The following is a 14,461-nucleotide window of genomic DNA, read 5'->3' as shown; positions in this document are numbered from 1 at the left end:
GTTGTCCTTCATGTTTAGTAACTTTAGTTACAACTTACAACTAGAGGTGCACAATCGAAACCGGACCTGAAATAAATACCCGGAACCGGTTTTTCTAATACCCGAGTTTTTAATACCCGAACCCGTACCCGACCCTACCCGTAGGGTACGGATAGGATATGCATTTTGGCACTAAAACCCGAACCCGAACCGAACCCGATTTGTACCCGGTAATACCCGAAAACCCGATTTGTACCCGGTAATACCCGAAAACCCGATTTGTACCCGGTAATACCCGAAACCGAGGTTTTCCAATACCCGAAACCGGGTATTTCAAATACCCGAGTATAGCCGAAAAATACCTTAAAAATACCCGAATAATACCCCTAAAAAGTGTAAACTTTTAAAAAATCCAATCTATACCAAAAAAATACCGGAAAAAAACCCGTAAATAGGGTTTTTTCAATACCCGATAATAGGGTATTCAAATACCCGGTTTTAGAATACCCGGTTCTATACCCGACCCAAACCCGATGCATAGGGTATGGTTTTTAGAGACAATACCCTACCTGAACCCGACCCGATTACTACCAATACCCAGTCATACCCATACCCGAACCCGGTTCTATACCCGAACCCGGGTATTTAAAAAACCCGATTTGTGCACCTCTACTTACAACACTGCTTTCCTATATTTGGGGCCGGTCCAAAGGCTAGTCGGGCCTCAACTGATGTTGAGGGCCCGTTATAGAGAAGGGCCCAAAACTTTGGCCATGGTAATGTGGTATTATTTGTGTGTCTAGGGCCGTCCAAACCGCCCGTCGCTCGCCGCTCGCTCAAAATTGCTCGGAAAATACTCACTCGTTTTTTCTGCTTGATTGTAAACGAGCCGCTCTGCTTGGTTCGGTTTGTAAACGAGCCAAGCAACGAGACATGGTCTGCTCGGTTCGGTTCGGCTCGAATATTTTTAATTTATTTTAGATATAATTACATATGAAAAAATATATAAATATATAAACAAAACACATAAATATAAGCTTACAATTTTTTAAAACCCTTATAGTATTTTTTTTTCTATTCCGTTAGTTTTATAGTTTTAGATGTTCGCTTCATGTTTTTATAATACTAGAAGTTTGTTTACATGATTATTATATCTTACTTCAAACTTGTTTTTAATAGAAATTTACAATCTATTACACGTTTGTTTAACAACTACTAATTTATCTATAAAATATATTATTTACAATCTTCAAATTTGTTTCTTTTTGAAAATTTTCAAGTGAAAAAAAAATAATGCTCGAAATCGCTCGATGTTCAATCGAAAAATGCTCGATTCGATTTTGGTTCGTTTCGATTTTCGCTTAGTTCGAATTTCAGCCGTTCAGTTCGGTTGTAAACGAGCCAAGCCATAAGTAAGTCTTCGCTCGGTTTGGCTCGGCCCATGAACAGCCGTATTTGTGACTATGAACAACTTAATATCCTTGAGATAATTTAAATTTTGTTATACAATATTTGCAACTAAAGTATTGGTTTTAGCATATTTTCCTCACAACTTCACAAGCTATTCTAAAAGGCTTTTTGTTAAAAAACAATATAATAGCTTATAGAAAAATGTGAAAGCATGGAATAGACACTTTAGAACTCCCATCAAATCTTCAAAAAGTAGTAAATCAATTTCTTTTTCTATTATTGAAAGCGTTAGAAATTATTATCGATTATCGAGTGAGTTTTTCTGAGACGGAATGTCAACTGTTATACTGATATTAACATTTCAGACCAGACTTGATAAAGAAAAATTTTGAACTTAAGACCATAGGCTTTAACCATCATTTCTATATCAATGAGCCAGAAAGCTAATTGCGTTAATCAAATTGTGTCACTTTTTTCTATCATAAACCCAGTCTTTAACCCAACCATTACCAAACCATATATGAAGTGAATGAATATTCAAACTAAGCTCTATATAAATTAAAACTATTGTATTTTAAAAACTATTAAATAACAATTTTACGATATAGAATTCAATAACTTAATCAACCAAACAACCGTAACATAACCAGCATACAAAACAATGATAAAATTAACATTATAATTATAATTAATCCATAAACAAGCATGGCCATATAAAAATAATAACATAAAAATAAAATGTGTACTTAAAAAAGGGTATAATCGTAATTTCACTACCTTACAATATCTTATTACTTCATACCATTTTCATTTCCCATTTTCTTAATTCATTTTTCCATAAAATAGATGGATTTTAATATTTTATAACCCAACCAATTTATAAAAAAAATAAATTAAACGAAAAATGAAAGAAAAATAAAAATATCTTCATCTTCCAACGGACAACAATGAAGGCACAGCAGTCAAATTCGGTTTCTGCTTCGAGTTCGGTTTCGGATTCGGATTTTTCTTAAACGCCCTCATCGGACTTGCTAACGCCCATCCCCAGCTCTTGCTCCGAGCATGCAAATGCTGACGTGTTCCATCATCCGCTGACGTCACTCTTCCTCCAATCACACTGTCTTCATTATTATTATTATTATTATTATTATTATTTGAACTGAATGATGAGGTTGAAGATGAAGTAATCATAAAACCACTAAACAAACCTCCACGCCTGACTCTTTCATGGATACCGGGTTTGCCTTCGCGTTGCGACTCCACGCGCAGCAACGCGCAGTCTCCAAACCCGGTCGAGATTCTCTCGAAGAAATCACCCGAAAAGCTTCTGCTCCCGCACCCAACGGATCTGGATCTGGACACCTTCCTATCAAACGCAACGTCGTCGTCGTTTTCTTCCACCACGATATTAATATCATTAGAAGACATTGTTGACTCCGTCCGCATACTGGCGGACGGTTTAAGAGTTTTTTTCCCAGTAGAAGAAGAGTTTGGGTTCAGGTAGAGAAACGACCACAACCCACCACCACGCTTGTTGTTGTTAGGTGGGTGGTTGTGGTCGTAACTTGACTTGCTCCTCTTCAAAACAATATTATTGTTGTTAATAATATTGTTTTGAAGATGAGCATGTATATCTTTCTTTTTATTCTTACTCTTCTTCTTCCCGAGTAAGTGCAGTATTCGTGACCGGTTAGGGTTAGAATACTGTATATTATTCGAACCAGAAACTGAACCCATTGTGATGGTGTTGATTGTGTTGTTGTTGTTAGAGGTGATGTTGGTGGTTGTTGAACTAGTAATGTTGTAAATGTCAGATCTGAAGGATGGAGAAGATGAAGAAGAAGATGGAAAGACAGTAATTGGAAAAGAAGAAGAGACCAATTTGCCTAGCTTCTCTTGAAGGCAAAAGGCACAAATGCCACCACTTGGAGTGGTGTTTTTGAACGGATGATCAGTGCATATCATGCTATAGTCTCCAGTGTCGACTTCCATGATTAAAAACGCTTAAATTTAACAACTTTGAGAGTCTTTGAGCCCACAAAGCTTGATATTGATGTGCAAATGGTGTTTGTTAATGAGAGAAAATGGAGGTCAAAGGGTAATGTAAATGAAGAGTGTGTTGATTCCCCAGGAGCACGTGGAGGACTGAGTATGTGGGAGTATTGAAACACTGCAAGAGGACAGAAGATATAATATATAAGGACAAATAATGTGTGTAGGGTGTGATGGAGAGAAGGGTAGATTGGTCATTTAGTGTATGAGAAAGAATCTTAAGTTATGCTAAAGAAGAAACATTAGTGCTTTAACTACAATTAACAATATCTGTGTTACAGTTTCTGTCCCTTTAATCTTGATATTTGTTGCATCTTTTTACTCTCTTGTTATTTTATGACCAACACAATAATCATAAAATAATAACCGTTATAAGTAAGATGTTCGCAACAAAAACACCCGGGTACAAATACTTAACACCATTACAACATATTTAAATTAAAACTACACCACATCTCCCACGTTAGACCCGACCACTTAGATCTATCTTGAATCCATAAAAAGCTCAACATTTTAATCTCGGTTGTCATACTATATAATTGCACCGGCTTCTTTTCAAAAAAAAAATTATTTTATGTGAAAATAAATAAATGGAAAAATATAATGTAACAAATAAAAAAAGATAACCACATGAATTGACTTATAGCATTCTCAGTTCGTTCTCTAAAAATATGTAGATAAGTTTTATAAATTATATAATAGAACCATTTACAGTCACACTTAAAAAAAATATGGTACACACTTACGTATGATATTGGAGCTGTTATGAACGCTCTTAATGATTTGAAGCTTTGCACCTGCATTGGTGATGGTTTTACCCTGTCGTTGGTATTTCCGCCAAAAAAAACTAAAATGTTAAACAACTAAGGACGATAAAAATACTTTTATATGTGAAAAATGACCGATACCGCGATACCCTATTTTATACACAATAACCAAGCTAGAAGTTAGAGAAGAAGACACATCATCGTAAACTTGAAGTATCCACTTGATTCACATTCCATTATTTCTAGGATTGTTTGGCATCTAAACCTCAATTTTTTCTATTTTTTAAGCAAAATAATTGTCCTTTTTTTCTGATCTAAAACTAGGTAACAATAGTTGTATTATGCTTTAGATTTAAAGACTAGTTTGTTAATTTAATTAGATTAATCTTGTAGTCACTTCTCACAAGTGTCAAATGTATACTTATTGGAATAAGTGAAGACTTTTATCTATGATTGACCATCTTTAAACTCGATTGATTTTACTGTTTCTAGTTATTTCTAGATCTATGGTATCCATTTTTCTTCATTCTTAAGCCACCTTTTAAGTTATTAATCAAAATAAATAAAATGTTTTTATTAAAAACTAATTTAAAAATATATAACTAAACTAACAATGTAAACTAGTATATATAATATTATTAACAAAAAAAATTTACAAGATAAAATCATAATAAAAACAATAAAAAAAGAGTAAACTACGGTTTTCGTGAATGTGGTTTGTCCAAATCTGCGGTTTTAGTTCAATAGTTTCAAATTTGCGTTTTTCGTCCCTGTAGTTTCATTTCACCTGCAATTAAACCCGAATTCATTAACCCCGTCAAGTTTGGTCGTTAAACACATCGGCGTGTCCCTCACGTGAGGGCATTTTTGTCCCTTTTCTTCCCAAATAAACCTCAGTCGTAATTCGCAAGCCCCCTCACGGGAGGGGCTAGGGTGTATTTGGGGAAAAAATGGACAAAACTGCCCCTCACGTGAATGGTACGCTGATGGGTTTAACTACCAGACTTAACAAGTTTAATGAATTCGGGTTTATTGCAGGTGAAATGAAACCACATGGACGAAAATCACAAATTTGAAACTATTTTACTAAAACCGCATATTTGGACAAACCACATGGACGAAACCCACAGTTTACTAAAAAAGCATCTCATTCACATTCCTAACATTATACAATTACCCGCTTTATTACTAACACCGCCGCTCCATCCAAATGATCACAAGGCTTTAAGAAGTTCATGGCTTAAAAACGCTTTTGTGCTAGCACCACATTTAACGCTGCTTCACAGCAAAAACACAACGCCACAATGTCCAATCAATCGCATTGAGCTCAATTGCCCATCGATTACTCGTGTCGGCGTCAACCATCGTCTCCATTCCGCTTATCCCTCCATGACATCTACATCTCACCAACGTGATTGTTAACATTCATCCTGTCCCATCACCCGATCTCCACTCTACGCACCCTCATTGTTCGAGATCATGTTATATGTTGCTATGTTTTTTCTTTGCATTTGTTCTTTATAAGGATGGTAAAGAAAAAAAAAATTATTCTTGTTTTTTTTTTATTTTGGCTTAGAATGTTAGCGCATGCTTGATTTAATACATCGTTGTCAACTTGTCATGTCTAAGGCCCTATTAGATCTGATATTATAAAAATAAGGGTGTCGTTATTTTCACACTTTAGCCATGGCATTTAATACCTAACAAACAATAAATAAATGAAGCATAAATCGAAAGTAGTTTTGAGTCGGTGAAAGTTATAACTCATGTTTTTAAAATTAAAAAAAATATTAATAGAAAATATTGATCCTTTTATATATAACACAAATCGAATTACATCTGGATAATGGGTAAGGAACTACATCTGGTAGATCCTTTTAAAAAGAAAAAAAAGGATATTTTGTATATCTAACAAATGCTTGTTATGTATTAGTGTTGTAGATCTTGTTAAGCGCTAGTTGATATTAATCAAGATTAATTAAATTAGAATTTATGAGTTATATGTAATGTTTTTAAAATACATGTATATACCAATTGTTGTATATAAAATTTTTAATTATGATCGATTTTGACTGAATAGCAATTAATTGGTGACCATTAATCAGATGATTAGTCGACGTCTGGTCGGAATTTTTACAAATATAACTATTTATATCATATCACCTTATTTACCTCCAAGCCAGTCTTAAAAAAATAAATAGTAATAGCTTCATGCGTGAGTGTGCTTAATAACACACAAAAAAAAAAAGAAAGTTGATCACTTATATATAATTGACGAGTATAGTATTACTTATATATATTACTTATATATGATATCAATGTATATATTATAATTAAAATTTATTTTAAGGTAGTATCTAGACACCAACGAAATTAAAACTTTTAGTTATAATTAAAATTCTCATACTAAGGATGAACGGTCAACTTGGTAACTTGAAGGGAGCGCTCAGGCTGAGGGGTGTGGGGGGCGCGAGAGGGGGCGCGAGTGGGGGCTCCAGCCAATAATATTGTGACGTGTGGCAGAGAGAGAAACTTGATAAGATGGGTGTTGGTTGTGGTGCTCGCGCCCCGTGCCCTGGTGTGGAGGGGCGCGAGAGGGGGCGCGAGCGGTTTTTTTTTATTTTTTTATAAATGTATTAAAAAAACGTATTATTAAAAAAACTCATAAATTATTTAAAAAAACACACATTAATTAAAAAAACACATTAATATCTAAAAAAAAAATTAAAGTACTAAAAAAAAACATTATTCTTATTCTTCGGCTTGGTCTTCTTCGATCAACCTCTTCCGGATACGTTCCTTTTGTTTTTCCATCAGCATTTGGTCGACCGGATTTAGGTTACTGAAGTCTCTTGTAAGGAAGTCCAAATCTCTCATTCTTTTTTTTTTTTCCTTTTTGTCATTAGAGACCACCTCCATGGTTTTGTTGAATTTATTGAGGGATTCAACAAGATCGGTGATGTTTACGGCTTCCCCCTCAGCCGGTTTTTTCCCCCTGGCGTCCCTTCCCAATGGCCGCCTCCTCGGCGGTGAAGACGTTTCCTCCCCCGCAACGTTTAGGTCGAATCCAACCCGGCAATCCGACCCGGCGGAAGTGCTATACGCTCCAGACGAACTAGTTTTAGTCCGTTTCGGCCCTACTTCCGCATCAAGGTCCGGCGCCACCAGCTCAACCCACTTAGAACACCTTCTCAACCTCTCCCACACCTTTACATCGTCCCACGTCTTCACCGTCCCATACCTTCGCAGGCACTCCTGCTTCCACTCTTCGACAGTGAAATTATAAACCGCCAAATCGTCACTGCCACTTGGTCTCATACGACCGGCGTTCCTGTTGAACAGATTAGTAAACAAGCCGACAAATTTTCTGATTTCGGTCCACCGACCCGAAATCATATCGGCGTTCCGCTCTGTACTCCCAACGAGCGAATAGAACGTCTCCCTAACCTTTGTCCAAAAGACCTTGCTCTTTTGGTAGTCCGCTGCAAAATGCATAAATAAATTTGTAAGTCATTTAACTTTTTTATTTAACTTTTTTATTAAAAATCATTTTTAAAAACGTTAAAACAATTACCGCAACGCCGATCCTCAGAAATGACTATCCAAGCCCGACACAGGGCTTCCTTCTCATCCGATGACCACGGAGTGGTTTTCCGTTTCGTCCTTCCAGTCGAAGCCGAACCCGACCCGTCCGTTGCAACTTGTTTTTTCCGGTGGACTCGTCTTCTTTGTCCCGCAGCTTCACCTTCTGGTTCTTGTGTCTCCGGAACAACAAAGTTAGGAGACGGTTGTATGTTGGATGGTTGAAAGCCGGATGATTGTTGCGACCCCGAATAAAACATCGGTTGGTCCGGTGCCGACCATAAATCGTCGTAACTGTAATCTGAATCTAGGTTTGGGTACCAATTTCCAGCCATGTTTTTAAAAAACGGTTTCGAAGATGGGGTGATTTTGGGTTTTGGGTGTGGTATGTGATATTGGTATGTGATATTGGTTTTGGGTGTGGTATGTGATATTGGTTTATATAGAGAAAAATTTTTTTTTTTTTAATAAACATTATGAGCCCAACGGCTCTATTTACGCATCCCAAGACTCCTCACGCGTATTCCCAGCCGCTACCCCTCTTGCGCCTGCCTCTTTTTCCGCGCTCGCGCCCCTCTCGCGCCTCGGTGGTGTGGTGCTTGCGCCCCGGGGCGCGAGCGGATGGGCTCACGCGCCCCCTGTCGCGCTCCACACCCCTCAGCCTTAGTAGTAATTGTTTCGTAAGTTTGTAGTTTCTTAAATTGATTATATTTCTTTTATAATTTTTAGTTGTATTTTGAGTAGGTGTTTATTTAGGCTGAGGGGTGTGGGGGGCGCGAGAGGGGGCGTGAGTGGGGGCGCCATCCAATAATATTGTGACGTGTGGCAGAGAGAGAAACTTGATAAGATGGGTATTGGTAGTGGTGATAGCGCCCCGGGGCATGGTGTGGAGGGGCGCGAGAGGGGGCGCGAGCGGTTTTTTTTTTTTTTTTTATAAATGTATTAAAAAAACGTATTATTAAAAACAAAACATTAATTAAAAATCTATTAACATGAAAACTAATTAGAAGATAGTTTTTACGATTTGATTTCAATTTTTTGTTAATTAAAAATCTATTAACATAAAAACAATTTTTTTTTTTTAATATAATATTGAGCCCAACGGCTCTATTCCGGAATCCCATGCATCATCACGCCATTCCCAGCCGCTACCCAGCCCGCGCCTGCCTCGTTTTCCGCTCTCGCGCCCCTCTCGCGCCCCTCTCGCGCCCCGGTGGTGTGGCTCTCGCGCCCCGGGGCGCTAGCGAACGCCCTCACGCGCCCTGACTAGCGCTCCGCACCCCTCAGCCTCACAGTCAGATCCTGTTGTGACCTTTGCTATAATGAGCTTTCATGTTAGCCAGATGGGTTTAAATGGAGCATATGACTACATGAGTGCTTTTGAAGGTTAATGTTTTCGTGTGAAGAGCCGGTCTTGGTAGAATCCCAACTTCTAATGTAGTGTTAAACTGTTAATAAGAAAATGGCAATCAAAAAAGTTGGTGTTTGTTCAGTAATTATATCCCGAAATCAACGTTAAAATTTTTTGTTAGTCGCGAACCGTTATTTTTTTTCTTCTACAAGACACCATAAAAGTATATAATTAATATTGTTTTATGAGGTTATAATTTTCAGTCGGCATATGCTATGTTGTATTGTTTTGTTTAGTAATAGTGACATGACTAATATCTTATAAAATACAATATTTAAGATATTATAGAAAGCATTAATTACTGCATGGAGATAAGTGGGGTTAGAGGCGGTGTTAGTGTGTGATAATAAAATGTTGTTCCCTACAAAACATTAATAGAATCTCCACACGTGTTATTAGTTTGACTATTTGTTGTGTTTGAAGCTGTTCATGAGTTGTGTTGTGGTCCTCTTCATAAAACAAAAACACAACCATGTTTTGTGGTCATCCTAATACTTGGACTAAACATGCCCATTCTCACTCAATTTCTGTTTGTATTCTTCTCAAAGATTATTATTTTTATATTGTTATATTCATTATTCAATACCAGTGCTGAAGAGGTAGGTCCCAGCAGAGCCCAGTTGGACCCGCAAGACTCACCTTAAACAGGGACGTCTGCGCAGAGACCAACTGGATCCGCAGGACCAACCATGCTCAGAGAAGTGACGTCCTTACGCGCAGTATGCAAGCTGGTCCCGCAGGAAATGCCTCCCATGGTGAAGGACTCCGCCTGTTCCCGCAGCCTCGGATACAAGCCATGAGGGAAGGCCACCCGCGCAGCATGGCTACACGCACTAGGCACTTAACTCTCCCCAGTGTCACCTGAAGGAATGAGCAAAGGCGGGAGGGGGAAAACTCCCGCCTAAATGAGCCAGTCCGTATGGAGGATCTTTTGTGTGATACCTGACGAGGTACAGACAAAAGATCTGACCAAGAATGCGACAGCTCACTGACAGCAGCATGGCAGACAGCACGCCACAGCACTGTGACCAATAGCCGCCGCCTACCCACCAACTCCTGCCATACCACGTGCCTAGCCTGTAGTTGGCAGAAGAGGAAGAGTGCACGACACGCCTGCTCTGTGTCAGCCGCTACCTATCCACCACTCACAGGCAGGGCACGTGCATAGGTTACAGTTGGTAGCGTGTTGGGCCGGCTAAACCCCTTGGAAACCTACCTTCGGCTATAAATACCCCAAATGGTATGACCATCTCATCTTATCATATTATCATCATATATACCTGATATCTGCTCTAGCAATCTCTTAATATACTTTTATATTTAAAGAGCAATCTAGTCTGATTCTCACGCCGGAGGGTGGTCACAAGGAGGAACCCCCCCTTCTCAGTGACGAGCTCACGGTGTCTGTTTTGCAGGTTATCAGAAGAACCATCTTCCAAGGGTCTAACCCCTCGTGGGAAACATCTATCTAACCCCCAGGTTACCAGTAATCTGCCCGGGGTCCGGTTAGTGTTTCTTCATTGGCGCCATCCGTGCATAAAGCTAGAACTTCATTTTTCTCCAGTTTTTTCAAACTTCTAGAAAGATGGTTAAAGAAACTCCGGTAACCACAACCCCAGCTACTGGAGGGAATACCGGCAACACAGTTTTTACAAACAGTACCCCGGTTACCCAAGCCGGGGCAAGTGAAGTAAATTTTACGAACACTACCCCAGTTACCCAAGCTGGGGCAAGTGCAGTAAATAATCGCCCACTGGGATTCACCGATACCCAGTTTAAAAAACGAACAAGACTCCCCCGCCAAACTCTCGATGAAGTTAAGGCATGGGCGGAGGCACGACAAAAGGAATTCCAAGCTGAGTTGGACGAACGCTTGCGTTCCGTCCAACAGGCCGACGAATTCGAAGAATACTTGGACAATGACTCGGAGGAATCCGACTCCGACGCGAACCCTCGTCATAAGGCAAAAGGGAAGCGTAAAGAAACGGAAACCCAACCGAAAAGGCATTTTGGACAAGCCTTCAAACCAAAAAGCATAGATGGAAGTCCACGAGACTTCTCTAAAACGTTCAGACCAAACGTTACAAATGCAGGAACGTCCAAATTTGCAAGGGACATTGCTGAAGCAATTGCCCCGAAGAGTGCTAAACAAATGCCTAACATAGGCACATATGACGGCCTATCTGATCCAGACGATCATTTGAACAGGTTCATAGCGGGGGCAACCGTTAGCAATTGGACGGAACCCACGTGGTGTTACATGTTTCAAATGACGCTGGTGGGGGCTGCTAGGGTTTGGTTTGATCGTTTACTGGTTAACCACATTTACAACTGGGTAGAGACCTTCCGCAGAGCACAAACCTTTACACCCAGAGGACGAGAGAGGACAACGTCCTCACCGCCCGATTGAACAAAAAACGGAAGCAAGGCATTTGGCAGTCAAGGGTAAACTTTGACACCTCATCCGGCTTACAGCACCGATTGGGTGAAAGGGATAATGTAAAGCCGCACCGGAACTCCAGATGGACGCCACTTACCAAAAGCGTCACTGACATATTTGCTACTGAAGAACTCCCATGGCCAAAGCCTCCAGTAATCCGACATCGTCACGATGCTGATCGGAGCAAGTACTGTGACTATCACAGAACAAAAGGCCACAACACTGAAGAATGCATAGACGTAAAAGACATGGTCGAAACATTCGTCAGAGATGGGACGCTCGCGCACCTCGTGGCGAAATAAAAGCTAAGCAGGCAGGTGCGTGTGGAACCACGGCTGGAGTAAACACGAATAAAAAATCAGCTTCAATAGAGACTACATGCTGCGTAAAGAACGAGATCCCGAAACAGGTGCGTGTCGGCTCGATGGCACTCCTGTCCCAACATGGAAGGGAGTTCAATTACACAGTTTGCATGTAATCAATTCCAATTTGTAAAGAGAAGGCCAAGAGCCACTTCTAATGGAAATGATTCTCTTTAAGAATATCGAAGCTGATGATTTTACATTTATACTTTTCTGGACACTAATATGCCGGTTTTCACCGCATAATTACGTGAAGTCAGTGAATGGGAAGGCGGTCCTACCCGCACGAACCCAATAACGTGACAAACCTTCACGCAGGTCAGTTGAAGGGGAAAAAGTTCAGCACCCAAAAATGAAAGTGCCGGTCTATCCGCATGAATCATTAAGGAAACTGAATAATAACCTGTCAACAACCGCGCGTCGAACGGTTAAAACTATCCAACACTGGTGACGACATTCACATTACGTGAAGTCGTTGCGTGGGAAGGCGGTCTTACCCGCACGAACCCAATAACGTGGCAAACCTTCACGCAGGTCAGTTGAAGGAGTTCATCCCATTAAATGAAAGTGCCGGTCTATCCGCATGAATCATGAAAGGAAAATGAACACTAACCTATTGACAACCGCGCGTCGAACGGTTCAAAACAAAATTCTTAAAAAGGTAAGAAAACCTACACGCAGGTCAGGTATGGGTAAAGTTTTGCCATCCTAAGTGCAAGTGACGGTTCTACCCGCACAATCACGAAAGAGGAAGCAAAACTTCACACCTATTATCAACCACGTTCAAAGGTTAACTTATCCTCAAAAAGTAAGAAAAACCAGCACGCAGGTTAGATAAAAGTTAAAGTTTAGCCATCCTACCAAGTGCAAGTGACGGTTCTACCCGCACAATCACGAAGGAGGAAGCGAAACTTTAACCCACTATCAACCACGTTCAAAGGTTCTTATTCTAAACACTTGGAAAATTGCTATTTTAAACTAAGTATGCAAGTCATAAGTTTATAAAGCAAAGAATCCAATGAAAGGAATAACAATCGTATATTTCAATGATATATTACAACAGTGGCCGGGTAACTACCCGCCTAAAAGAAATCTATACAAAGCGAAGTCTATCTTAGCAGTGGGAAGGGACCTCCAGGATCAGGCTTCAGGGCCACCTCCGCTTGGACCAGCACCGTCAGAGCGCGGCTGCCCAAGGAAAGCCTTAAGGATGTTTAGCCCATCATCAGCAGCAGCAGCTTCGTTCACCTTCTCCACCACTGGATGCGGGAAGGCAGCGTACTGGTTCACAGCTTGGTCATAAGCAGCTTCAGTATTAACATTGAATAAAGGGAAGTTGGAGGGCGGAAAGCCTCTCTCAGCAAACCCTAGACCAAGCAGGAAGCCAGTCTTCTCCCCATCCTCATGAGAAGCGTTGAGGGCTGTGCTCATCGCATCGTCATAAGAGGTCTCTGAAAGGACCCGACGCACAACCTACAAAAGAATACAAAGTTAGAACATTTTCTAATTACGAGCGGAAAGCGTAAAGAAAAAGATAAAGATACCTGAGGCAACGCTTCTCGAAGCAGCCATTGGAGGGTAGCTTGACTTTCTTTATAAGCACGTTCGGCTCCGCTCTTATCAAGGTTGGCAAGTTGAACTTCCTTGGCGGCAGCCTCTTCGACGCTTTTGAGTTTCCTTTCAGTGCGGTCGAGCACCCCCCTCTGGTCAAGGATCTCCTGCAGCTTCTTGGCATCTTCCATTGCCAAGGCGTCATGAGCATGCTGAAGAGCCTTTAATTTGCATTTAAGCTGCTCATTCTCTTCGCGAAGCGGCTCAGCAACAGCTTCAGCCTTGGCAGCCCTCTCAGTTGAGTTTCGCGCAGTCTCCTTGGCCAGCCGAAGCTGTTCATTCACAGCTTGGGCAGCCTTGGAGCGGGCCTCGAGTCGCGCCTGGACTTCAACCTCGAGGGCCTTGAATGCCTTCTCCTTCTCGGCTGCGGCAGCGGCCAACTGCCGGTTCTCCTCCCGAAGAGCCCGCGCTTCAGATACATCTTTGGCGCGAGCTGCTTTTAACTTGTCGTTTTCACGACAAAGCAGCTCGACGCGGGGCTGCGTCCGGGCCTGGAGAACCCGAAGCTCATTGGTTAGCCTACCCTCTTGGTAGCTAGCCATGGCTTCCCCCAACGCACCATGAGGAGCAGCGTGGCGAGCCCAGTCCACGCACTCCACAGGGGTACGAAGGGTTGTTCCTCGGCGTATGTTCCATCTTGGAACATACACTTCATTGGAATCCGACACTGCAAAAGAAACAAAGGCAGTTAGGAAAAGATGATAAAAATATACAAAGGAAAAAGAACCCTACGTACCTGTAGGGTCAATAACAGGCCGATAGCCGCCAAACCCATCACCTGAACCTAAAGGAAATCCATCCAACAGGTCAGGTAGACGGGAAGGTGGCATAGATCGGCGGGAAGCCC

The 14,461-nt window shown here is 40.9% G+C and overlaps 1 protein-coding gene across 1 annotated transcript; it reads right to left on the bottom strand.

The window, feature by feature from the left end:
• Nucleotides 1-2,108: 2,108 nt before the first annotated feature.
• LOC143560760 (uncharacterized) lies at nucleotides 2,109-3,375 on the bottom strand. Its single transcript, XM_077048986.1, has one exon. It carries the CDS (start codon nucleotides 3,352-3,354, stop codon nucleotides 2,317-2,319), a length of 1,038 nt encoding a protein of 345 aa, XP_076905101.1. The 5' UTR covers nucleotides 3,355-3,375; the 3' UTR covers nucleotides 2,109-2,316.
• Between the last annotated feature and the right edge of the window lie 11,086 nt (nucleotides 3,376-14,461).

This window comes from Bidens hawaiensis, unplaced genomic scaffold (genome assembly GCF_021521415.1).
Source record: "Bidens hawaiensis isolate Kalapana, Puna unplaced genomic scaffold, B.hawaiensis_p1.1 tig00020443_1, whole genome shotgun sequence".
NCBI lineage: Eukaryota > Viridiplantae > Streptophyta > Magnoliopsida > Asterales > Asteraceae > Bidens > Bidens hawaiensis.
This window is presented reverse-complemented; position numbering and strand designations above follow the sequence as displayed.

What these genes read in the sequence shown, in the direction of transcription:
- LOC143560760 (XM_077048986.1), bottom strand. Translation starts at nt 3,354, where the DNA reads ATGATATGCACTGATCATCCGTTCAAAAACACCACTCCAAGTGGTGGC.